Source organism: Diadema antillarum, unplaced genomic scaffold, assembly GCF_040938485.1.
Source record: "Diadema antillarum isolate AM-2024a unplaced genomic scaffold, OU_Dant_1.0 seq00000048_RagTag, whole genome shotgun sequence".
In the NCBI taxonomy this organism is placed as follows: Eukaryota; Metazoa; Echinodermata; class Echinoidea; order Diadematoida; family Diadematidae; genus Diadema; species Diadema antillarum.
Genome location: NW_027271157.1, coordinates 251,188 through 276,042, shown reverse-complemented (window position 1 = coordinate 276,042; position 24,855 = coordinate 251,188). Strand labels below are relative to the sequence as shown.

Genomic DNA, 24,855 nt, shown 5'->3' with positions numbered 1-24,855 from the left:
TCTGTGTTGGGTTTGGATATGTGTCTGTATGTAAAGGTCTATTGTGTTTGTGTCTGTATTTTTCTTTTGGGTCTGTGTCTATGTCTATGTAGGTCTACATTTGTGTCTGTGTCTATGTTTGTATCAATGTATGTGTGTGTCTGTGTAGTGTCTGTGTCTGTGTCTGTGTATCTATGTCTATGTCTGGGTCTGTGTTTGTGTGTATGTCTGGTCCATGTCTGCTCCTGTGTCTGTGTTAGTGTCTGTGTCAGTGTCTGTGTCTACATCAGCGTCAGTGTCTATGTCTATGTCAATGTCTATGTCAGTGTCTATGTCAATGTCAATACATCAGTGTCAGTGTCAGTGTGTATGTGTCCATATCTGTGTCTCTGTATGCTCCTATGACAGTGTATACATGTACATCAGGGTATGCAAAGGGACCTTGGAAGAAAGATAGACACAATGTAACCACAGGCAATAAAGACAATACAAAGACATCAAGCATAGCACTCGGGTTCTGATCCCAACACTGCATGCATTTTTTTTTTTTCAAAAGGAAAAAAAAAAACAGACACTGGATTGAAATTGCTATCATTTAGCACCTTACACTTAACACCAAGCTGTGATTCCCATGATCTCATATAAGACACAGCCTTGATGGCAAAACCATCATGCCATCTCCAAATGAGACACTCTGCGGATGCAGGGATATGTGTTTGGTGGAGGGCGCCCCCACCTAAAATGAGATACACCAACACCATAACACGTGTCAAACTGTGTTACACAGAGAAATGGCGCTAGCCTAGTGTTGTTAAGCTGTGGAGGTCCCAACAGCTGTCGACCTCCCAAGCGCTGACCTACTTCCTGCCTTCTATATACCAGTACTTCATGTTATTTGTTTATTCGCTGCAACCTCCACACCATCAAACACTACATCTGGCATTGATTACAAGTCATCTATCCATGGCATGATATTAAAAATCAAATTAAAAAAAAAAAAAAACAGGTATGCCTCCTATTTCTTTAAGGTTACATGGAATGCGATTAAAATGACAAGGGGTATATCCAGGATTGCTTGATGTACCTATAGTGATTGAGAAAAATAGAATACCATGTTGCTCTTAACTCTAATCCTCAGTTGCAAACTCAAGGCAAATTTGACACCATCAGATCTCCTGAGAAATATTTCAAAAGTCTGAAGTCCTTACCAGATGCACCAGCACTTTTTTGTTTTGTTTTGGTTTGGTTTGGTTTCATGTTTTTTGTCAAAAATCTCATGCTAATATCCTCGTAGTTTGACCCACAAACCCATTCAAAAGAAAACTTTACATTCAAAGCAACTCACAATATTACAAGTCATGGACTTAGCACAACTGATGCATATATTCATCATACCCTCATGTATATTCAACAGGCATACCCAAATTTGGAAACCAAACACCTCCCCTTCCCCCCCCCCCCCCTTGCCCCGCACGAGGCTAGGCCGGTCGCACTCGATGACAATATAGGAAATCCTGCCATTCATGCGGTCAATTAGGATTCTGACAGCTGGTCTAACGAGGGAGCCCTATCTCCCCGACACAGGTACCCAGCAGCGCCTTATCTCTCACATTTGGTGACTTCCGAGTGAACGCCGATTAAAGACCTCCCTCTTTTTTCCCCTTCCTCTGTCTGTCTCTCTCTCTCCCCCTCTCGCTCTCTATCTACACCTCTCTCTCTCCCTCTCTCCCCTTCCCCTTTTTGTTTGTTTGTTTGTTTCTCTCTCTCCATCATTCTCTCTCAATAAGGGAATAAAAACAACACATCTCTCGTAATCTCTGTTTTCCTTTACACACAGTATTCGCAGGGAGGTTCAGATCATTTTCCTCTGCGATTAGCAAACATGAACGAATCCCTTGGGCTTCAATGCTCAGGTCTTTTTGTAGAAAAAAACAACACAAGCCTGACATACACACAAAGAAAGAAAGAGAGGGAGAGAGAGAAAGATTAGGCAAAAATGTCGGGCAACATCCCACTGTCCATTCCCCCTGGCATTTCTTTGGGGGGCAAGCCCCTTGGATCATCCCTTGATCCGCTCCAATCCCATTGCTTATTTCTTGGGAGGGGTAAGAGATGTCATCCACGGTGAACGTCGCCGCGGCAACAATGAGGGAAGACGACCGGGAGACTTACAAGAAATCTGACGGGGGATCACGAGGAGGGTCCTACACGGTGTCTGTCCATTCTTCTTTTTCTCCCTCTCTCTCTCTCTCTCTCTCTATTTTCCTTTCCTCTGCTCTATCTGAAAGAGCAAACAAAATATTTAAAAAATAATGCCTCCGGCACCACTTCGAGGCAGAGGCATAAAAAGTGCTTGACAGAATACAGTTCACTTGATCACTATCAGATGAACAAAAAGGAAATCCTCTTCAAATACCGGGATGAAACAACTCTGAGAGAGAAATGCATGGAAAAAAATACACAGGTGCCCAACAAAACAAATGAGGCTTTCTTGGTTGAACTGCTCAGCTTTTAAGCAACAAGATCATGAATGGGGATCCCTGAAGAAGTATCATGCATTGCTACTGAGGTAACCTTTCAAACCTTACCATGCAGAATCACGGATGTGGGACTAAAATGGGCATCATGTTTTTCCTACTTCAACCCTATTATATGCATATGACACGAGAATAACTGATGCGAAATGTCAGGCTTGGCGGTTCAAACTTCTTCATCATAATATTCTAGAGCAGCTATGTAGTACCAACCACACAAGCCCTGGTAAAAAGTGTGAATTTGAATTAAAAAAAAACAACAACAACTTTCATGTCTTCATTTGGATGAAGGCAAGCTGGACCAGAAGTGACAAAAATCAAACCCTTGATATGATTTTGTATGATATCTACATTCTCAGCAGAAGCCATTGATTAGAAAGACAAACAAGAAAAAGATTTATTTCTTTGGCATTACAGCAGACAGAACTAACACATCAAGGATGCTATCAAAAATTATCGAGATGTATCAGCGTTCCATGCAAACTTCCACCTTCGAGAATTCCCGGGACAATCCGTAACTTTTGTCCAAGGTTTCTCCGCGCCGTTTGCCAGAGATGGCACAAGCTGATTGCGCGCAATCTGCGTTCCACCTACAGGAATGCAATTAAGTGTGACACGTTCCTCGGATATCTCGGTTCCTATGCGATCAGAAGAGAAACATCCATAAATACACGAGCGTATCCCGAGAATCTCAGGTATCCATAGAGGTCAAGAAAGGGATCTTAAAAGAGGACTTTTTCCCCATCAATGTGACCAAAAGGAAAAAACTTGGAGATCCGGGGAGATCACCACTCTCCTCCCTCCTCACACTTCCAGGGAAAAGAAGATTTTTTCGGAGCTTTCTCCGGCAGGATGTCGGAATTTACACGCAAATTACGGCAGCATTTATCGGCGAGCCGATAGGCCGCTTCTCTCGCGGAGTATTTTTAGCGCCCCAAATTACGACGAGATCACTCGGTATCATTCATACGTCACCAGCTTTCAATGGTCTTTAAGATTATATGGAATATATCGAAATTGAATCCTCACCATGCTGTTGCTGGCAAGGTCTTCAAGCCATGCGCAGCTTTAAAAATATTGGTTCTGTTGCTTTCAGTGCGGTCTGTCATTTCTCTTTCCACTTTCTCACTGAAAAACCAGACACCTCCAGCTCTGATTCCTTTGCTCTGTTAACCAACACCTCTCGCATTCACATATAAACATTGCACAAATTCTTCCGCATTTAAAACTCTTTTGCATAGATCTCCAATAGTACATTAGTTGAGGATCCTGCACAAAACTTCAAACCATTGCCACTTACGAAAACGATGACATTTCAGCTGCATTAAATACAATTCAAACATCAGATCTACGTCATTTCTGTTCTCCACCATCAAGTACCTGAGTGGCGCACTCGATCCGATGTAGTACCACTTGCTAAAGAACACAAAGTTTCATAATCTCACTGCCTCCATTTATCTTTCTCACAGGATATTCCCCACACATACACACATACGCACAGTCTATACACCTCTTTACTCATCAATATCATTTCATCCTTGCTTTATTTATTTGTTATTTGTCTCCTTGTCTCACGTTCAGACAAAGTTCTCAGTATTTGGTTCACCACAGAACACTTCCTTCTTCCTCCTGCTCTCATCCGTTTTTTTCTTCTCTATCCTCTTTCATTTCCATCTGTCCATCTCTTACCTTCTCTCGATCTCTGCCTCTGTCATTCTCTGTGATGATAAATGTCTCTCTCAATGTTAAAGGCATAATTTACCATTTTCAGATGACAAAAAAACCCACCATTAGTGCTTTAATATAGTTCTAAAATGTGAGTTAGGGATAGAAACAACCACTGTAAAAATTTGAATTCGATATATGGTAGGTATTGTTAGATATACAAAATGTGAACAATAGGTATAATGAAAATGTTTCCAGACTAATCCGTCTCCAGTTACAGTGTATTGAGAAAAAAACAGATATCTCCTTATATTTTAGGCTTTATCGCAAAAATTTATAGGGTAGGATAGTTTGTGGTACAACAGACCCACACATATGCATTAAATGTCATATCTTGAAAAAATTTTAAATCACCGTTCCCAAAGGTAAACAGGACCTTTTATATTTCTGTCCATCTGTCTGTATGTCTCTTTCTCTCTATGTCTGTCTGTCTGTCTGTCTGTCTGTCTGTCTGTCTTTCTCTCTTTCTATGTAACCCTGACCATCAATCTGTCTGTATGTCTGTTTCTCTCTACGTCTGCTTGTCTTTCTGTATATTTTATGTTACCATGTCCATCTATCTGTCTGTTTGTCTATGTCTGTCTGGTTTTTTTTTTCTCTATTTGTATTCACCTTGTGCACCTTTTAGATCTACGTGTATCTCTATCTCTCTCTCTTCTCTTTGATTTGATTTGATTTGATTTGATTTATTCTCTGTATGCCATTTTCTTTCAAATACATCAATTTTCTGCAATTCCATTAACACAGTACAAAATAAGAGTAGTATACTTTCCACAGTAATCACCATTTTCATCAATTATACAATACATCTGTAACATACATAAGTTACATCTTAATTCACATACTCTTCTCTTTACTTGTCTATTATCTTTCTATAAATCTATTAGTCTATCTCTTTCACTGTCTGTGTCTCTTCTCTTTCTATCTCTCTATCTCTCTCTTTCTATCTGTTTGTCTGCTTATTTCTCTCAATATGTTTCTCACTCCTTTTTTCTTTGCCCTTGCTCGTCCTCTGCCAGTGTTTTCTGAGTAACCGCCGCACCGCCAGCATCCCCCTACTTTTTGACATTTCACGCCCTCCTTGTCCCTGAACTTTTAATATCCCCGATATCATATGTAACAAACTCCGACACTCCATCTGTCTTTGTAACAGACAGGGGAGGGAAAGAGAGAGAGAGAGAGAGAGAGAATGAGGAAAAAAAAAAGGATTTCTCTCCGGTACTCATGGAAGTTATTAATTTCATCATCTTCATTAGCAAACATTTTCATCAGACTGACGTCCGCTGATAAGAAAAGGAGAGCGAATTGAATGCAGAAGGGGGTGGGGGGAGACGGGGAGACGTGAATAAATACATTTCTATTACAATTTTTCCCCCCTCTATCCTGCAAGGGCCAGATACTGTGTTCCTCGAAATAGAAGCTGCTTCTTCTTGAGTTTGATTGTTGCAAAAAAAAAGTGTTTTAATAATACGCCGCGCATTAAGATGACGATCAGTGATTGAATTAAGCTGTTAAAATGGGTCTTGACGGGGACCCTTATCAGGGCGGTGATCGGGACGGCTCGATCACTGGCTGATGCCGTTTAGGCAGCGAGAAAATTGAGACAGGATCAGGGAAGTAAAAAAAAAAGGAGGAAGAGGGGGAAAGCAGACAGGATATGTCAATGAAAGAAATATGAATGAAAAGTAATATGAGCTAGATAAATTAGGAAGTCCATATGGGGTGAAAAGGCCATTAAGATGTCTAAAATTGGAGGAAAATGAAAAAAAAAATCACAAATACGAGAGGAAACCTTGATAGAGAGTGTGATAAAATGAGCTCTGAAGGAGAAATGAGGAAGAATGATTAGAAAGGTATACAGTTATAGAGAGAGTAAGCCTCAAGTCCCAAAGAAATAAAAGCAACAGTAGAGAAAGAGAGCAGAGGGTAAAGCTGACGATTTACAATCAAGGCAAGAGATTCTTTAACGAGATGCAAGATCTAACCCGAAGAAAAATCAAAAACAAAAACACAGCATAATGTGGTAGCCACATATCTCTTAAAAAACCTGATGCTAGAAACACGACAAATTTGTAACAGCCGTCTTTGACTTCTGCATTGGATCGCTTTCGATCCCGTGGATGAAGTTCCATCATGGCACGCAATGCACTCTTGATGCAAGTCCAGCACAGAGGTGTAGTGCCAATACTACCAACAAAGCTAAATACTTTCTTCTTTTTAATTGTCAGAGCACTCATTAATATGGCATCATTACAACATGATCACAATTTCAAGAATTAATCTACAGAGAATTACCAGTGAAAAAAAAAATCAATTAAATTGGCAATTTCTTATGTAGAGGAAAGATGGCATGAAATATATGTCAGAGTCAGACTGGTGTTTCAAAGCCTGGGATTACAAACCAATTAAGACTTCAGAAATGAGAATGAAATGAATTGAATTTCCATAATTTCCTCAAAATCTGCTGTCTCGTGTAATGTAGAGAGATGATGGATTAGGATATATACAATGTATGTGGCTGTGTCAGATTGGTGTGCGAGTCTTGGATCGTGCGTGCCAACGTGACCACAATGTCGTGACGTAACGGAGGGGAAAGACAATGCCACGGAGTGAAAGACATCCTGAGTTCATCTATATTGGGACAGAAACTGAAACAAAAGAGAGAGAGGGGGGGGGGTGGTGGTGGTGGTGGAGGTGCATAGGGTGGTGGAGACACAAGGGGGGTTGTGGAGGGGTGGAAAGTGGAAGAAGATATAAAATAAGAGAGAGAGGGGGGCTGGGGGAAGGGGGGGGGAAGCTGCCTACCAATCCAATTACAGCAGCACAAAGGTGGAAGTCATTTGTTAAGCACGCGGCCTCGAGTGACCCCCCACTCCCGCCTACCTGACATTTTATGCAACCGTTGCGGTCTTGCTTGAATCTGATCCCCATCCCCCCTCTCTCTCTTACCCTCTCTCTCTCTCTCTTTCCCTGTCTCTCTTAGGGAGCCAATAGGGGGGCAAAAATTGGGGCCAATAAAGAGGAATGGGAACTCTCCGACCCAAGCATCCCTTCCTCTCTGGCAAATTAAAACGAAAAATTTAGACAAACACCCTCGACCGCAGGTTTCGACGGTCGCGCTTAATTGTTATGGCTCGACATACAAAAATTCTGTCTGCTCGTGTGGACATGAGTTTAATCAATGACACCGGTACAAACGGACAAGAAAACTTTTTACTGGGCTGCGGGGAGAGAGGTAGGGCAATATAAATTTATCCATACACTCTAGTGTCACATAAAAAAAAAAAGTATAGCTACACTTGAAACTTAATTGGCTCCAAGAAAGCGGTATTTGATTGTCTTGCGGGGAAGAATCGAAAACCCCCCCCCCCCTTATTTTTTTTTCTCAGTCCATCAGCCTAATTGTTGTGGGAAATCTAAACCAAAATCAGGCTTGTTCTACTGTGGTACACCTACATGTCTCACGGGGGCTTTCACACTAGTAACACTCACAGTAAATGTGGGACCCTGTCCACCGCAAAAACCATTGCCTGCTCCAATGAACAAGCAGCTCACAGTAAGTATGCACCATCACACCATGTTAAAGTCATGTAAAGACTGTAAACAGATTTCCCATGTTAAATGGCAGGCAATATGAATTGATATTAGACACACAACAAATACAACTCTGCCTACTCCACAAGAGCACATAAGAAAGTATCAAAGCCCCACAGTATAAGGAGACTGACAAACAAACAAACAAACAAACAAACAAACAAACAAACAAACAAACAAACAAACAAACAAACAAACAAACAAACAAACAATATTGTGATGCAGCAAGTAACATACTTAACACAATAAATTATTATAAAAAGAAAAGGTTGGAGAGGGCTGTCAGGCAAGACAAAGTTGAGCGGCAAGCACAAGGCAAGACCCAGCACTGAGGAAAGCTACGCTTTTAAAATACAGTTTGAAACTTTAATCCATGATAGATTGCATGTCTTGTTCTCTGTTGTTTGTATACATCCTGTACTGTAAAAGTGGACATTTTTGCTTGAGTAATTTTTCGTGCTCGGACAGGTAAGATGAATTTTGTGTGCTTCTTATTCCGTGTTATCAGGACATTAACTACTGGAACATATGGCATGCAAAAATATTTGCATGTCGCGCTAACTTCTGGTTGCGCGAAACGCGTGAAAATTTCCACTTTTACAGTAAACAATTCCATCCAATGTTTTGCAGCAAACATGAGAAATTACCCCATACTCTTATTTCTGCAACATGCAGTCCATGCCTTATTCTTCTCTCTATTGGTAATTTTGCGACGCACATTTTCAGTAGTAACGCAAAAGATGGTGTACTGCAAACATGCACCACGATCTCCACAACTGATTCTTTGCAAAGCCATATTTCCGCCCAATATTTGTTGCTTTAACATCCATGTCTGGTATCAGACACTTGCCTCACCTTTCTAGTTAACCCTTTTAAAACCTGATGTCGGTCTGCCTCATCTTCAATGAATTTTAGCACAAAGTAAAACAGCTCTCCAAATGACAGCTACCGAAGCATTCACCTTTTCCTTTCACCCTCACCTCAATCCATTACCCACCCTTCTTTCCATCCCCCCCCCCCCAACATCTACTCTCTTCTCTAACCCAGTCTTCCCCTAACCTTCCCCCCCCCCCCCCCACAAAAAAAAAAAATACCCTATAATTCACAAAAAGGAAATTCGGCAGGAACTCGCGGCAGTGCTATCACCGCACAGCACAGCTCCGGCAAGCCAGTGCTGCGGAGTGGGGGCAGGGGTTTGCCAGCTGAAGCCTTACTGGGTATGGCGCCATCGGTCTGTGCCCGTGACTTCCGAGGGCGGTTTGTCTTTCACAAATCCGAAATAGAATTTCCGAGATATCGGAAGCCCCCTTCCTTAAATCCCCCCCCCCCCCCCTCCCCTCCTCAACCAAATTCGCATATGATAGATCATTATGCCTATTTACTTATATCCTATCTACAGTCACAGTAAAGCGTCAAAGCTCCAAAGTGTGAATGTAGTACCAACAAGTGGCATCGACGTGCTTGAGAGCCCACTTTTCGAGGTCAACCTGCCGGGGGAAACATGAATGAGATTAAACATCGACAGATCACCACCCCTCCCCCTCCCCCCCCCCCCCCCCCCCACCACCCAACCCAAACCACGGGATTAATCAGCCAAGTTGAGGGTATATGGGAGCAAGGTTGGGGCGGAAATATCCCACACATTTCTGGAAATCATTGCATCACCACGTCATGTTACCAGATGTGGAAGTCTTCAACCAGAGGAAGCTTTCGCAAATGTGTCTTCCTCTATTCCTCTTCTTGTCTTTTTTTTCTTTCTAAAAATCCTATATCATTTCACAAGACTCATGACAAGCAATTGCTGTCCTAAAAGTACGATAAACCAAATATGGCAACATTTCTTTCCGAGATAAAATGTAACTGTCCCCTTCTCATTTCCCTCAACGCCTTCAAAACGTTTATCTTGTTATCATTCCTTCCTATCATCAAAAAATAAGCAAGGTATGTGATGACAAGCTTGTAATAAGCCCAAACTCATGAGTTGCTCATCACAAAGTGTACAAAATGATGTCAACTTACATTCATACAAGGCGCGCTAACAAATGATTTATGATGTGCCAGTCTCCTCCAATACAAAGAAGTGTTTTAAAGCACATTTAAGTTTTAGTACCACCATTCAGTGCGTTTGTTTGCTTGTCAGCTTGTTTTGTGAAGGGGTGATTGTTTGCGTGTTTTTCCAAGTGTAATCGTTTAAAGGCAAATATCGCCACCTGCCCTGTTGCTGTAAATCTGACGATATGCTCACCGTCAACCGAGCCCTGCCACTCCTGCGGTCAGATGCATTGGGCGAGACACTAACGTTTGCCTGTGACATCGGCACCACCGGTACCACAAAAAAAAATTCTCAGCCACACTCACCTTCAGCGACCGCGGGCGGGGGCGACCTTTCTCTACCAGTTTGTTAAAGTGAGAGGTAACATTTCGGCGGCTGTCGTGGGTATTGGGGGGGGGGGGAGATGTCCCCTTCCTGCCCTCTAACTAGTGCCACCTGTCGCACAATGTGCAGACCCATCAACGCCCAATGCCCCACTCCCTTCTACAGTTTCACCCCCTTTCTTATCTCCTACCATTCTTCCCGTTTCTCTTTTTTTCCCCTCCCTTCATACTCACTCTGTCTCTCATCCACTGCCTTCCTTCTCATATGTTCTTCAAAAAACTTTATCAAAGGTGCTTACAGTCCTTCTCCAGCAATAGAGATGACTTTCAAGCTATTCTTGCTCCCTTTTTGTTCACTGTGGTATTTCCTGCGTGCGGTCCGGCCAGGTGGTTGCGCTGCCGCCCACCCTCCCGCCACGCAACAAGAGACAAGAATCCAGTTATATTTCCACACTCCCCACAAACCATTCACTGAGCTGTTTATCAAACCGACATCCCACTCACAAATATGTAACCACATGATCATCTGACGGCTCTACAGCCTCTGATACTGCATGCTCGTTGATTCCCTTCTTTTCTTTTCCGAAAGACAGATATGCTTACCGATTAATCAAAGTTTTTCTGTACTAGTTGGTTACTTCCACCACTTTTACTTTTGAGCCTTCCATGCCCCCCAAAAACACTTTCCATAAGCTATACACTGAACTTTACACACCATACCCATGCCATATACAGATTTGAAATGCAAAGACCTGAGCAAAGATTGCTGCAAAAGTGTGGCAGCTGTTGAATCAAATCTATGATCACTTTCTCAAACTGGTATGGCCCAAATTCCTCATTAAAGGATCTTAGGACATTCAGAATAAAAAATGCTAAAGATTATTCTTGTGATAAATATTTGACAGTTGAAATGCTGCACTTACAACAAGGATGGAAAGTACAGTTGTATTTCACCAGAATCAGATATTCCAATATATATAGTAAAGTACAAAAATCAGGCTTTCTTTGAGATATACAGAAGAACATTTTCAAACATTACTCCTCTTTCCTTGGCAATGTTTGGTTTTACGCATTTCAACAAACTCTTCTAGTTACGCCTTGAAGAAATAATGTAGTATTATACAAAACGCCAGTCTTTAACGTTCACTCAGTAAATTTTCACAGAAGGCTTTGGATTTCAGACACCCTGCATAATTGTTCTGATTGATATCCTGCAAATTGCTCCACAGCTTGGCAGCATTGCGCAAGATGAACACATTCACTAGAAATCAACGCCACCTTCATTCTGACCTTGTACAAGTGGGCAGGGCAAGACAACAGATGCGTATCGACAGATTTTAATGCGTCAACGTCTTTCTTCGAAAACCGCGAGCGTAAAATCCGCACGCAGCTACATCCACAGTCTAGACAACCCACGTGGCTAGCGCTGCCCCCTTGAAGTAGAAGAAAAAAATAAATTAGTGCACGCCGTTGTCAGCCCGACACGATTCCGGGACGATGGGTGCATAGTAGGAAGCGCCCAAAGCCACAAGAAAGAGTAGTGTTACAGGCGAGATCAGCCGGCTGATTCTTCTCAATCCCCGGCAAAATACTCATCTGTTTCCGACGCATTACCAGCTTGCTGTCTCTCCAAGCCCCCTCAACTCCCCCGCCCCTTTCTCTCCACTCGACTCACAAAAAAGGAGAGGAAGATCCTCACTCCAAACTAACCACACTTCTCGCATAAAATAGAAAAAGTTTGTTAACAGTGGGGTGAGGTGCGTAACACAACAATTCGCAAAATTATGGCCACAAACATTCTACCATGTTAACACTGCACTCACCTCAGCCATTCAACAAAAGAGTAACACTGTTTTCCAGTGCCCGCGCCCCCCTACCATACCCCCTCTGCATTTCTATCACTCTCTTTCTCGTTCTCTCTATCTCTTCCTCTCTTTCTCTCTATCTCTTCCTCTCTTTCTCTCTCTCCCCCCTTACAGCCTAGCCCTATCCCTGCGTGCCCCGACAGATGATAATCTGCGCACTAAAAGACAACGATGCTAGCCGGCCCTAATTCCATTTGCTGCGACGATCCGCTTGGAAGCGCCAGATAAGGGAACCCGGCTTGGAATAATATCCAAATTACCTGCGCCCTGGGTATGTCCCCACGATTCCTTCTATCACCCCTTAACCTCAAACCCCCCCCCCCCTCCACCCTCCTCACCCCCATTCCTCTCTCCAAATCTGTCGCCATCCCTTCTTTAGATCTCCTTCTCCTAACTTGTCCTCATTCCCTACACCTCAAAACTCACTAAGTACACCATACATTCCACTGCAGAGAGATTTCGATATCACATAGGCCTATGTCTCAAATTTCAGACTATAAACTGCAGCATTTGGCACCTGCAGTAGTTAAGTATTGCACCAGTATCCTGTTATTTTCTCCCAACGCCTTCGGCAGCATCTACTCAGCACGGCGGTCTTCCTCTTTTCCAGCTTCACACTACATAGGAAGCAAATATTCAATGCTGCGAAAGTTTGCTATCTCTCAATGAACAGAGCAGGGTTTCTGCCAACGATCGCCAACAGCATTCTGTATAATTTCTAAACAGGTACATGTATGACCTTTGACCTCCATTACCCTGTGCCACTAGTCTAGTTTGTCTGCATAGAAATTTACAGTCTCTTTCTCACACAAGACTGCCTGACCTAGCATGCTTTCCATGTGACTTGTACTAATTTTGAAATAAGCAGCAATTAAACAACAGGAACTCCACTGTTAAATTTTTAGAATATCCTTCCAGTCTACAAGAGTACAGGCCTTTTTAATCCTGTGCTAGAAAAGTTTACAGCAATCTTTTTTTTTTCCAAAACCTAGGTTTCTAGCATTTTCTTTTTTTTCTTTTCTTTTTTTTTTTTGGTCTTATTTTCTTACCTTGTTTGTGTGGGTTTTTTTTTTTCCTAATGAAAATTCTCTTCATAAACTATTAAAAACTCTTGTCGGCTTCCCTTTGTATAATCAACCCAGCACAAGATTTTAGATCCACCGTGAGGTTTCATAACTATCATACCAGTCATGTGCTTATTAATCTCATCGACATAAAAGTCTTGCCAATCTTTGAACCCCAGCCTCAGCATCTATCCAAATAGTTTGCCGTCTTCCCGTCTGTCTGTCTGTCCGTTAGTCCGTCCATACTTATATCTCCTTCTCTCACTCTGTTTCTGACTCTCTCTCTCTCTTGTTCTATTTAGTTTTTTCTTTTCTATCTCACTCTTTTGTTCTATTCATTTATCTATTTGGTTTTTGCTTTCTAAGGCAATCAATCACTCAGTCTTTCTCACTGAAAGTCATTCTATACTTCGGTTTTTCTTTTGTTTTCTTTTCCATCATGCAGGGCTGCTATTACACTCACAAAACCACGTCAAGAAGGATTGCGAGAGCAAATAGGGAGGTACTTAGTGTAACATGCATCTCCGTAGTAGGCAAAGACAACGTTCAAAAGCAGGGAGTCTAGGTTTAGATTATTCATTCATTCACATGTATGGCATGATATGCCTGATTGATAGCATTTGCTAACTATTGCTAGTCACCTGGGGATAACAACAAGGGGTCTGCATCATTCGGCCGTTTTTCTTGTGTGGCTAGGCAGGGGGAACCCTTCATCGGGTTAGCACCCTGCTCTTTGCCATGAATGAATGAAGTGGGATCTTTTACAAGCGCGAGTTGTGGCTGACTCACACACGAGACCTCTATTCAATGTCCTATCTGAGGAACAGAACGCTCGCACACAACATTGCTCAGTGAAACTCGGGAATCAAACCCGGTACCCTTGGATCTGGAGGCAGACGCGCTACCGACTGAGCCAAGTCACCGCCCTGATTTACATAACTTATTCCCCCTTGTCGGGACACAACACGATATTCATATTTTTCAGAATACAGAGAGACTTGGTAGTCTTGCATCTAGTCTTGCTCACTTTTATCCTTTGGTACAATCCTGGTTTCATTATTTTCTTTGTTGTCAGTATCTTCTCTCCATCTCATCACCCTGGGAGAGATTGCTGGTAGCATTATCAGTATTATTCTCTTTCCAAGTCCATCCTACTGATCACATTCCGATTAAAAGAAAAAAGACTTCATCCCTTCACAGGACAGAGTGACCTTCAATGCTCACGTCTGCAAGAAGCAAAAAAAGATTATTCAAGAAATAACCAACCAGTTCTGGGAAAGCACGGACTGAAATCGAAACCCCCCTCCCCACTTCTTATGCCATTGCCATCAGTTACAAAAAGAAGAAAGAAAAAAAAAGGAATATGACCGCAAAAAGTGCTCAATCCTGCGCATCATCACAATCATTCTTTGTTGGAGGGAACATGTTTCAGAACAACATGGCTCTTGCCAGGCGCTGGGAGCTCGCAGAAGGCCAATTAATCAGTCCAGCTCATGGCAGCCGTCCGGTCAACTCTCACGGAAGGAACGGAAGCTGCCAACAAGCTCCACTATAAAGTGAAGAGCTAGGGACTACTGCATCCTGTGGGCTCTTACCAAAACAATGAAACCAATATCACAACGGACGGACTCCGAAGGCTGCCGCGGATACTCGAGCCGGAATCGGGAGTTCCCGCAAACAGTGCCAGCCCTTCATCGAAAGTGAAAGTGGTCTTTGCAGCGCTATCCTCGCAAGATCCTTTCCGGGCAGTCTGCCACAGTGTTGTGGGGATGAGATGGAAACATGTAACAAAGGATTCTCACTGCAGAACCCCCCCCCCCCCTTTAAGGAAAGAAAAAAAAATAGAAAGAATCCTGATCCCAGCTTTCAGGTTTCTGTCCTTTACTGCCCACTCAAAGCTCTTGACATGTTCAGAGAGTGCTCAAGAGTCCTTCTTCTCTTTCAAGCTATTTTTACCATTGATGCGCTAGTTACAGAGCATGCTGCTGACACAATGGACTAATACTCGTCACGTTTTTCGTTCATTGTAAGCCGGAGCAATCTCGTTGTTTTTCTCGCCTGTCTCTTTGTGATTCCATCAGTTCCCAAGTATGATTGAGTACTTTACCTTACATGATATGAACATGAAAGCATTTGGTCTTACACGTCACTACAACCCTTTTGCCCGTGACAGAGACAGGGTGACAGGGAGAGAGAGGGAGAGTTTTTGTTCGGCACCATACCTGAGGGCTGAAGTGAGAGGGAAAAGATACGAGAGTATTTATTCCCCACCATACGTGAGGGCTGAAGAGAGAGAAGGGGAAAAAGATAGGAGAGTTTTCATTCCCAACCACATCTTGGGGCTGGGGGAGTGAGAAAGAGGGACAGAGATAGAGGGAGAGTTTTCGTTCCACACCATACCTGAGGGTCTCGTCAGCTCCACGTGGTTTGGTAACGTCTGCGGCGAGGCGTTGCTGACCACTTCGGCTTCGTGCGTTGCATACTTCTGGTAGCTGGCCTTCGGTGACAGGGACTGACTCCTCTTCAGTGGCTCGGTGATGGTGACCGGCCGAGATTTGACGCAGACCTGGACACCGGTAGAAATATTTTAAGCAGTTTTCATTAGAAATCAATGAAACAACCCTAACTCTTCTCCCCCCCCCCCCCTCTCCTTTTTCTAGGGCTCATCTTTCCTTTCTCTCTACCTTTTTTGTTTCAATTCAATTCAATTCAATTTTTCTCTCTCTGTATTCAAGCTTCTTCATTGGATTTCAGAATTTCCAAATTATCTTTCATTGTCTTTTCACGGTCTTATCCATCATCGTCTACAACATGAAAAATTCTGTCAACATAATCCACAATAATACAACCACTGTTACTGCTTTCTGACAGTCTCTAGATTAATGCAAAATGTGTCCATTACATCTTTTAAGGGGCTGGGTTCACATGAATATACATGTACAGTTGAACCTCTCTTATCCGGCCTCCCTTTATCCGGATCTCTCTATTATACGGACGCAATCTCGCTGTTATTTTTTTTTTTTATAATTACGGGAGGAAAGGGGGATTCCCAACTCCTTGAGAACTCCTACACAAACACACATGAATTACATATACTTGATACATTTCTTAATAGTTATTTAGGTAAATAATCCTAAGAATTTATAAAAGAAAATGATTTCATTCTTGCAAACACGAACCTCTATTTTGGGGTCTGTTACTGAGTGTAACGATGAAAAGGTTGCAGTATACACATTACTACATGTGGTACTACAATGGGCTACTGTACATGTGTATGTATATTATGTACATGTATAAAGCATTGAGTCTCCCGTATCCGGCCAAATCCCTTATCCGGATGAGCCCCGGTCCCAACTTGTCCGGATACGAGAGGTTCAACTGTATGTACCGTTTTGCCTTTTAGAATGATCTGATCACAACAAATCATTTTTCGAAAGTAGACAACACACTCATGAGAGCTGCATAATGAGATAATCATGGAAACTGTGGTTTCAAATGCCAAGGGCAGTTGTTATTTCGGGCAAGATGTGACCAATGCATTACAGCAGTTCACTTTCGGTAGGACTACCACAAACCTGAGTTGGGGGTGGGGTTAACGGTGAGGTGACCGGCGATCCGTCGGAGGGATTCGAGTCTGAGGAGGACACGCCCTTCTGGGAGAGGTTGAGGGGTTGGTCCGGAGCCATCTCCTGGTAGGCGTGGTGCCCCGTGGGGCTACCCCGGGGCAAGGTAGGGAAGCAGGTGGGTGGGAAGGAGGCATGGGGGATTGTGAGCAGCCCCTTGGGGCTGGCGGTGAGGGGCGAGACGGCTGGTATATGGCCGGTCCCGATGGGGGAGGTGGCGAGCTTGGCCTGGCCCAGGGGCGTGGTGGGAGAGGGGATCTGTTTGCCGTTGGGCTGGGAGGCCACGCCCAGTGCGGTGCTGTGTCCGTTGGGGCTGGTCACGAGGACAGGGGCCGGTGGACGCACATAGTCGGTGGGATAGACGGGGATGAGGCGTACAAAGCCCCCTGCAGCCGTGGCAGCGGGAGAGCCCGGCTGTTGCTGCTGTAATGCCTTCAAGCAAATCAAGATTTGGGTGAAAACATGAGAAACATTCTTCATTACTGCAGTTAAGTAGCAACAAACTACTGATGACAATGTCACAGACATTGTATACATACACAAAAGATAAAAAGTATCTGGACAAAAATAAATCATATACACATTATCCTTGTTTATTCATTGGGCAATATGATCATTGAATAGTAGTATTACTCAATGTATATGAATATCTTCAGTAATTAGAATTCAAGGCATTCCTGTGTGACATTAGCCTTCCCAATCAACCACAAAATCTAACAGAGACTTTCCTGGCACAGCAATAACTAAATGCATGCAAATCTGATTTTAGGTATTGAATTATATTCAATTGCAATAGATGAATGAAGTATATTGTGTAAAAGGTAATCTTGGCATATATATGTGTATAAGTAATAGGTGTGAACCATTCTATCACATGTTGAAGACTAGTCCTTAGACTAAAGTCAATTGAAATGCATGTTATTGCAAAATAAGCTCAACAGGTTAAGGTACACTTGTGAAATTTTGCCAAGTCTTCCATCATGTAAACTGCAAACTCTACCCATGATGGGAGTTTCCTTGTAGTGGCTCAAAGACTCCCTAGACCCAGGAAGGAGAGACATCACCCCACCACAACCAAACCCAAAACTGATCCTTCTCCTACCATACCCACTCCCCATCACACCCACCCCAGCACACCCATCCCCCACCATGCCCATTCCCCATAATGCCCATTCCCCTCCAGGCCTACCCCCACCACACCCACTCCACCACACCCATCCCCCACGATACCCACCCCCACCATAACCACCCCCATAGTGCCCATCCCCCTCCAGGCCTACCCCCACCACACCCACTCCCACACACCAAGCCTCACCACACTCACCCAAAATCATACCCATCCCCCACCACGCCCATCACCCATAACGCCCATCCCATACCACTCCCACCCCCATCACACCCACTCCTCCCACCTACCTGCATGAGGATGTTGATCTTGTGGTGCTGCTCCATGAGCTGCTGCTGCTGCCTCTGCAGCATGTCCTGCTGCATGCGCTGCAGCTCCATCTGCCGCTGCTGACGCTGCATCTGGCTGCGCTGGAGAGCCGCCGCCTCAGCTTGCTGGGCCAGGAGCTGTTCCCGCAGCGAGCCCAGCTGGCCCACCAGCTGTTCCAGCTTCTGTTCCTTCTCCGCCAGGCTCTCCTCGAGGTCCTGTTCCCGTTTTGTCTTGCTGGACGGGTCCTCGTCCGGGTAGCCATTCTCCGTGACGCCCTCCCGCTCTCGTTCCCGCGACAACCGCTCCTGGAGGAGATCGTCCTGCATGGAGTCCGCCCGCTCCCGCCGGTCTGGCGAGGCCCGGCTCTCAGCTGCGCCATCGGAGCGGTCATCGTCCTCGTGCTGCAGCTTGGCTCTGCTCAGCATGATGTGCTGCTTCAGAGTGATCATGTGCTCGGGCTTGCGCTCCGCCAGATCCAGCGCCGTGACCACCCGTTCCGTTGCCCCCTCATCCTCCTCCTCCTCTTTCTCGTCCCCGCTCGGTTCACAACCGAGATCGGGATCCTCTGCGATCTTCAACCTCTGCCCCTCGTCGCAGTCCATCGCCTCTTCTGCAGGGTCGCACGGTTCCTGTTTGATGGTTACAGGACTGGACACTGGCCCCTCCGTGTCCTGCATCTCAGCAGCCATTGCTCTAACCACCCTTGGCCCTTGGCACGCTTCTGCTCGGTCACTTCTTCTTGCCTCTCTATCGTTGTCGTCTCTCTTTGTACTAGGTGATCTAGGTGCTCTCTCTCTTTTGTCCTTCCTCCAAGACTAACCAAAGAGCATCATTCACACATCTGCAATGAAAGAGGTAGAAAAGCAGAAATTACTTTAAACTATAATCCCAGCATTCACTGACCAGGAAATGCATTGTCAATTTTTTACTGATACCAGATAAGATTGCTTGACACATTTCGATCTCTGCGGCAGGCTTTTTTTTTTTTTTTTTGTTAGGACCACACACATCCACTTTGCCGAACTGAAAAGCATGACAAATTAATCTTTCAAACTTTCTTGAAAAAGCATGAACACTTGCTCATGACCAGAGAAAAGGGTCATGCATGCTCATTACAGCACATCACCAGGAATCTCTCTGGATACTTCATACCAGCTGCACAAAAACACAGGAGATATTCAGCTTTAGAATGCCTTCATAGGCCACCTCTCACGTCCAAATCACTAGTACAGGTGAATGAGCAGCAGTTTCTGTAGTACTGGAGGTGAGAAATTCTTTCAAAACTAAAGTCACGCTATGAAGATTGATTCAACTTTTATGACATTTGGGTGGCAGTTATTTCACAAGAGGATACAGGTTTGACGCCTCACGTGCTATTATGGGGTAAACATTTTTTTTCTTGTGACACACTCCACATTCCCGTTCCTCATTCGCCATGTACAGGGTTGTGAATCTACTGTAAGAGTGTACATTTTCACAGAGTGGAAATTTTTGAGGTATAGAAATTTTCATGCATTTCTCACTACATGACACTAGTGTGAAAATAAAATGCGCAAATTTGTGCTTGTTGTTTGTACAACTGTTTTATATTTAGATTCCACAGAATTAGAAGCATACAAAGTTCATCTTACTACCAAGTGTGAAAAATTACAAGTAAATGAAACACCACAATATGCAGATTTCAGCCTGAGAGTTCATCTTGCTGTATTTAGTAAAAGTAGCTACTTGTCCCATGCTCGGGTGTCTCCCTACCCCATCCTCCCCATTTTTATCTTATTTTTTTGAAAGGGAGATGCAACAGAATATGATGACAAAGAATTCTAGGTTAAAATTCTTCTTCTTCAGAGTTTGACTGAATATCTAATCATCGACACATTCTTGTCATCCTTTAAAAACTATAATAAACACATTTATCACTTATATCTTTAATGTTAATAATTCATGTGACTTTTACAAATTTAATGTGCCAAATACTCTCTGCAGAGTGATCAAGACACAGAAAAGCATCACAAAACAGCAACTCTTCTACTCTCCCCTAAACATTCCCAACCTTCTGCTATTCCGCTGCTGCAGCATTTGACTAAATATTTACTCACTGACATATCTTGAGCATCTGTAAAAGACAACTTGCATCAAAAAATTGCTGCTCTTCTATTCTCTCGTCACATGGAAACTTAGTGAGTGTCACCGGGAATGAAGTGGGCAAGGAGGCAAAAAGGGGAGTTCTCAAAAAGCAAAACAATCTGGCCAAGAAGGAGCGATAAGAAGCCGAGAATCTTGTGGATTTCCTCTTCAACAAATGCACGAGTCAACAATGTCTGGCAAGATGCTCGTTGTGTTCTCTAGATAAAGTCGCCGCGGGATGACAGCCAAAACCCATGACAGATCTCGGACCACACTCTGAAAAACCTCTCTCTGTCTTTTGTTTTACTTCTTCTTTTTTTTTCCAGAGCACTGTCGGTCATGGGGGCGTGGAAATCTCACTGGCTAATTAGCTCGAATAATCGAGGACGGAAAATTGCTCAACTGCTCTGTCATACTGAATTGACAACGGAACAAAAGAAAGGAAAGAGTGAGCACTGCGAAGCAAAAGAGGGCATTGTTTGGCGGACAAAAGCGATGAGTTTAGAGAATACAGCCTGTCTGCTCTTAATAAATTTACTGTCACTGCTCGGATTGTGAAAAGCTGTTTAGTCCAAGACAAGTGCAATGGCTTAAAACCTCGCTTACTATTCTCTCTCCCTTTTTCAGATCCCCAGGTTGATTATCACAACAACCCAACTAAATTCCAAGCGACGTAATACTGACATCAAAACCCCAGAGTGGTAACTACGTCTAATTTGCCGAACGATCGGCGGTGACTCAGCAGAAACGCACCCCTCCCCCTTGTCTCTTTTCCCATTGCCCTCCGTGTGGTGTACATTGTATGAATGACATCTCCTCATACTCCCAGCTCCAAGTCAGAGATCACATCTCACTGTATGCAAAGAAGGCAGCATCAAATCTAGATGACAGCTAGCTTAGGATGTCCAAGAAATGTCTACACTCTCCTAACCTCTGTTAAAGACACTCTTGCTGGGGTAATAAGCCAGTTGGTAATTTGTTCATGTGCTTATTTGTACAAAAGACCTTTCTTCTTTCATACAGTAGATGGTTTGGCACTTCGCTCATTTTCTATAAAGTGACATGACGCCTATAAAGCTTGCCCGACATAACAATTCATGGAATCCATGTTCAAACAGAGAACGAACTTACATCTAGACTGGATGACCAGAATGGCCCATCAATTAACACTTGGGGAAGCATCCATTTCATTGTTTTGCACTGAATGCATCGAGTAAACAAGCTTTTCCTGTATAATAACATTGTCAAATACTGGGCTTTAATGAACACTTTGGTGCTGTAAGGTGGATGTGCTGACAAGCTCCATTTATGATGATTCCACGAATAATCATAACATTAGAGACACTAAACTTTCGTGAATTTAAACATCAACATGACTGCTACTACCGCTTGGCAGTACGAATAAAGCTTTTCTGCTCATGCGCAAAGTAGAAAGTTCTACAAGCTAACTAATCATGTGAGAAGCAAGCTAAGAGTCATTGTCACTGCAGATGAAATCTGGCCACCAATGACAGGCAAGCCCTAGTGAGGGGGCGCCCTTCATGACCCATCAGAACTATTTTCAACTTCATCATTGAATGATCCAAATTTCGCTGCCAGTACTCGGTTGCTAGAAATCAAAGCAAAGCAGCAAAAGAGATACCATGATAGCTCATACAGTTTGCACGGACGACCAATGGGTGAATCTCTCGCGGTTCCATTGGTTGCAGTAACGAACTGAATACAAACTGCAGCTCTGTGTCTGAATTATCTAGCAGAAACAGCGCGCAAAGTTTTTTCTCCATCATGAAAAGTAATCAATATTCAACGTTCTGGAAAGCGTTATGGCCTTTGAAAAAAGGCTGCACATATAAATTACTATGCCCGTTCACCCTTAAAACATACACAGATGTGAAATCTCGTGACCAATAAGTCCATTCTTTAGACATGCAAATAACCCCTGAAACAAAAAGTGGAATGACACCTGCTGGTCCCTGCATACAAGCGTCCCCTGCCCTTCCCGCCTGCTGTATTTTAGAGCATTAAACTTTCATTGCCCTTGCTGACAGCAAGAAAGACGGATCGGGATTATTTTGCCAATCGGGAAGAAAGTTTGGACGCTGTCATGTCACAGACACAGCGATTTCACAGATTTTAAACAAAGGCAAATTCTCAATTTTTGGAAGCTCATATTGCTGAACAAATGATGTATATCACTATGTACATTGTACGCAGAATATATGGTTGCAATATACTCATGATAAATATAAATACAGTAATCCATATAATACGGATGGTTTCTAATGCATACTTATACACAATGTATCATCAACTGGAAAAATTTGTGACACATTTGCTGCATGAATGAATGAATGAATAAGTAAATAAATAAATACATATATGAATACATAAATAAATGAATTATACAAAATAAAAGAATGATAAATAAATAAATACATACATACATAAATACATTAATAAATAAATGAATACATAAATAAATAAATAAATAAATAAATAAATAAATATTACAACATGAAAAAAAAGTGTCATCTGCAAAAGGCAAACAAGAGGATGCAAAAGCTGGGATTCTACTGCTTACCCTGATCATACTTGATCATTCTGCACTAATTGATATTAATGTTTCACATCGTTCCCACTCTTGAATTTCTCATCAAAGACAGTTCAAAACAGATTCTAATCATCATCACACTGACAAGTTTAAAATCACACAAACAGGCAAGCATTATTTGATTTTATTCTGTTGACACCAAATGACTTTGGTTACCATCTGAACATGACACTGCCGATGTACATGTACATTGTAACAGACTCTTTGCATGTTTTTGGGGTGCAGATTCATACATGTGTACCCCGGCACGGAATCCGCTTCTATCAAACTGATCTTCATTCATGCCATACTTTGCCAAGCGCCTTGAAGGCAACAACGAAGCACTGCACAGATTATCTATCAAACATTTCCACGATGTACCTTTCAATGACTTGGGTTATTATCAATGCAGAAGCTTTATCAATAACTATGGTACAGATATCACTATTATTTCAACATTCTTTTTTCATACACTGATGCCATATGTGCTTAATTGCCATGTACCCTTTAAACCTGAAAAAGACAACAACAACAACAACAACTTTTTGATACCTAAGTCTTCAAATATCATTTCCTCATACCACTTTTCATTGTTGATACATAATACCTCATACACTTAAGTTTCAGTATGTTGTAATTACGGTATCATGGCTAACCAGACACGTTCAGTATTCTCATTAATTATTCAAAAGTATTAATCAGTCAATAATATTTGTGTCTGTGCTTACAATCTGTGCTCACAGGTAATTATGTAAGAAAAAATTGCTCTGTTTGGTGTAAGATAGCATTACATTAAAAAAAATATATATATATATATTTTTATATATCACCCAGCAAATCTCAGTGTTTTAGATAAACAGGGGGGCACAAGGTCATAACAATGTGAATTGAACTTGCTTTTCCTTGTTTACGCGCAAAAACAAAGACTAGCCTTGCCAAGCTAATCTTGGCTGGAGAGTTGATAAATGACGATTATACCAGAGGGCATGATTGTTGATGGGTGAAAAAATGCCACGCAGGTTAGGTGCTATTGTTCATTCTATGTCGACAGCATTTCATCCTACAAATGGGGATTTCTGTTTCACAAACACAAATGACATTGACACGCTCCAAATGGTTTGTGATGCTGCATATATGCAGTAGAAACAATGTTTTGGTTTCTTCCACATCAAAGACTATAGCTTCCCCAGCATTGTATTTGCTATCTAAACTGACAACATTTGAGAGCACTAATGCTTTGTCTCTACATCCTTCATAAATGCTGGCAGCAACCATCACAACCAGATTTTAATGCAGCCCTTGGACCGTCGCCATGTAGGATTGTAACCTAGCACTGCCGCCATTTCTCAACACAACTTGGCCAAGATGGCAAGACATGCTGTTTTTTCTTCAATACAAGGACTCTCTATATATGTATATACACTAAATGCCCAATTATACACTTGCAGCAACAACTTTGAAAGCTCTTAACACCAACAGCTTCATACACCAATGGCTCAGTACACCAATGGTTCCATATATCATATACAATGGCTCTATACACAAAAGGTTCTATGCATCAATGGTTCCCTGTACAGTGGTCCCATATAAAGCCAATGGTTCTATACACAGTGGTTCCATACACCAATGGTTCCATACACCAAGGGCTCCATATACCAATGGCTCCATACACAATGGTTCCATACACAATGGTTCCATACACATTGGTTCTACACACCAATGGTTCCATACACAATGGTTCCATACACATTGGTTCTACACACCAATGGTTCCATAAACAATGGCTCCATAAACCAATGGCTCCATACACAATGGTTCCAAACACCAATGGTTCCATACACCAATGGATCCATACACCTATGGTTTCACACACCAAGGGGTCCATACACCAATGGTTCCATACACAACGGTTCCATACATCAACGGTTCCATACACCAATGCAGGG

The 24,855-nt window shown here is 42.8% G+C and overlaps 1 protein-coding gene across 1 annotated transcript in view; it reads right to left on the bottom strand.

Annotated features, from left to right (window-relative positions):
* The window catches only part of LOC139725518 (transcription factor Sox-6-like), a 203,467-nt gene that overhangs the window by 8,258 nt on the left and 170,354 nt on the right, over positions 1–24,855 (bottom strand). Inside the window, exons 4-6 of the mRNA XM_071636601.1 lie at positions 18,177–19,036; positions 16,713–17,192; positions 15,538–15,703 (exon numbers count right to left, since the gene is read on the bottom strand). Of these exons, the coding sequence (XP_071492702.1) occupies positions 15,538–15,703; positions 16,713–17,192; positions 18,177–18,884 (1,354 nt within the window). The 5' untranslated portion in view covers positions 18,885–19,036. The remainder of the gene's footprint in view (positions 1–15,537; positions 15,704–16,712; positions 17,193–18,176; positions 19,037–24,855) is intronic.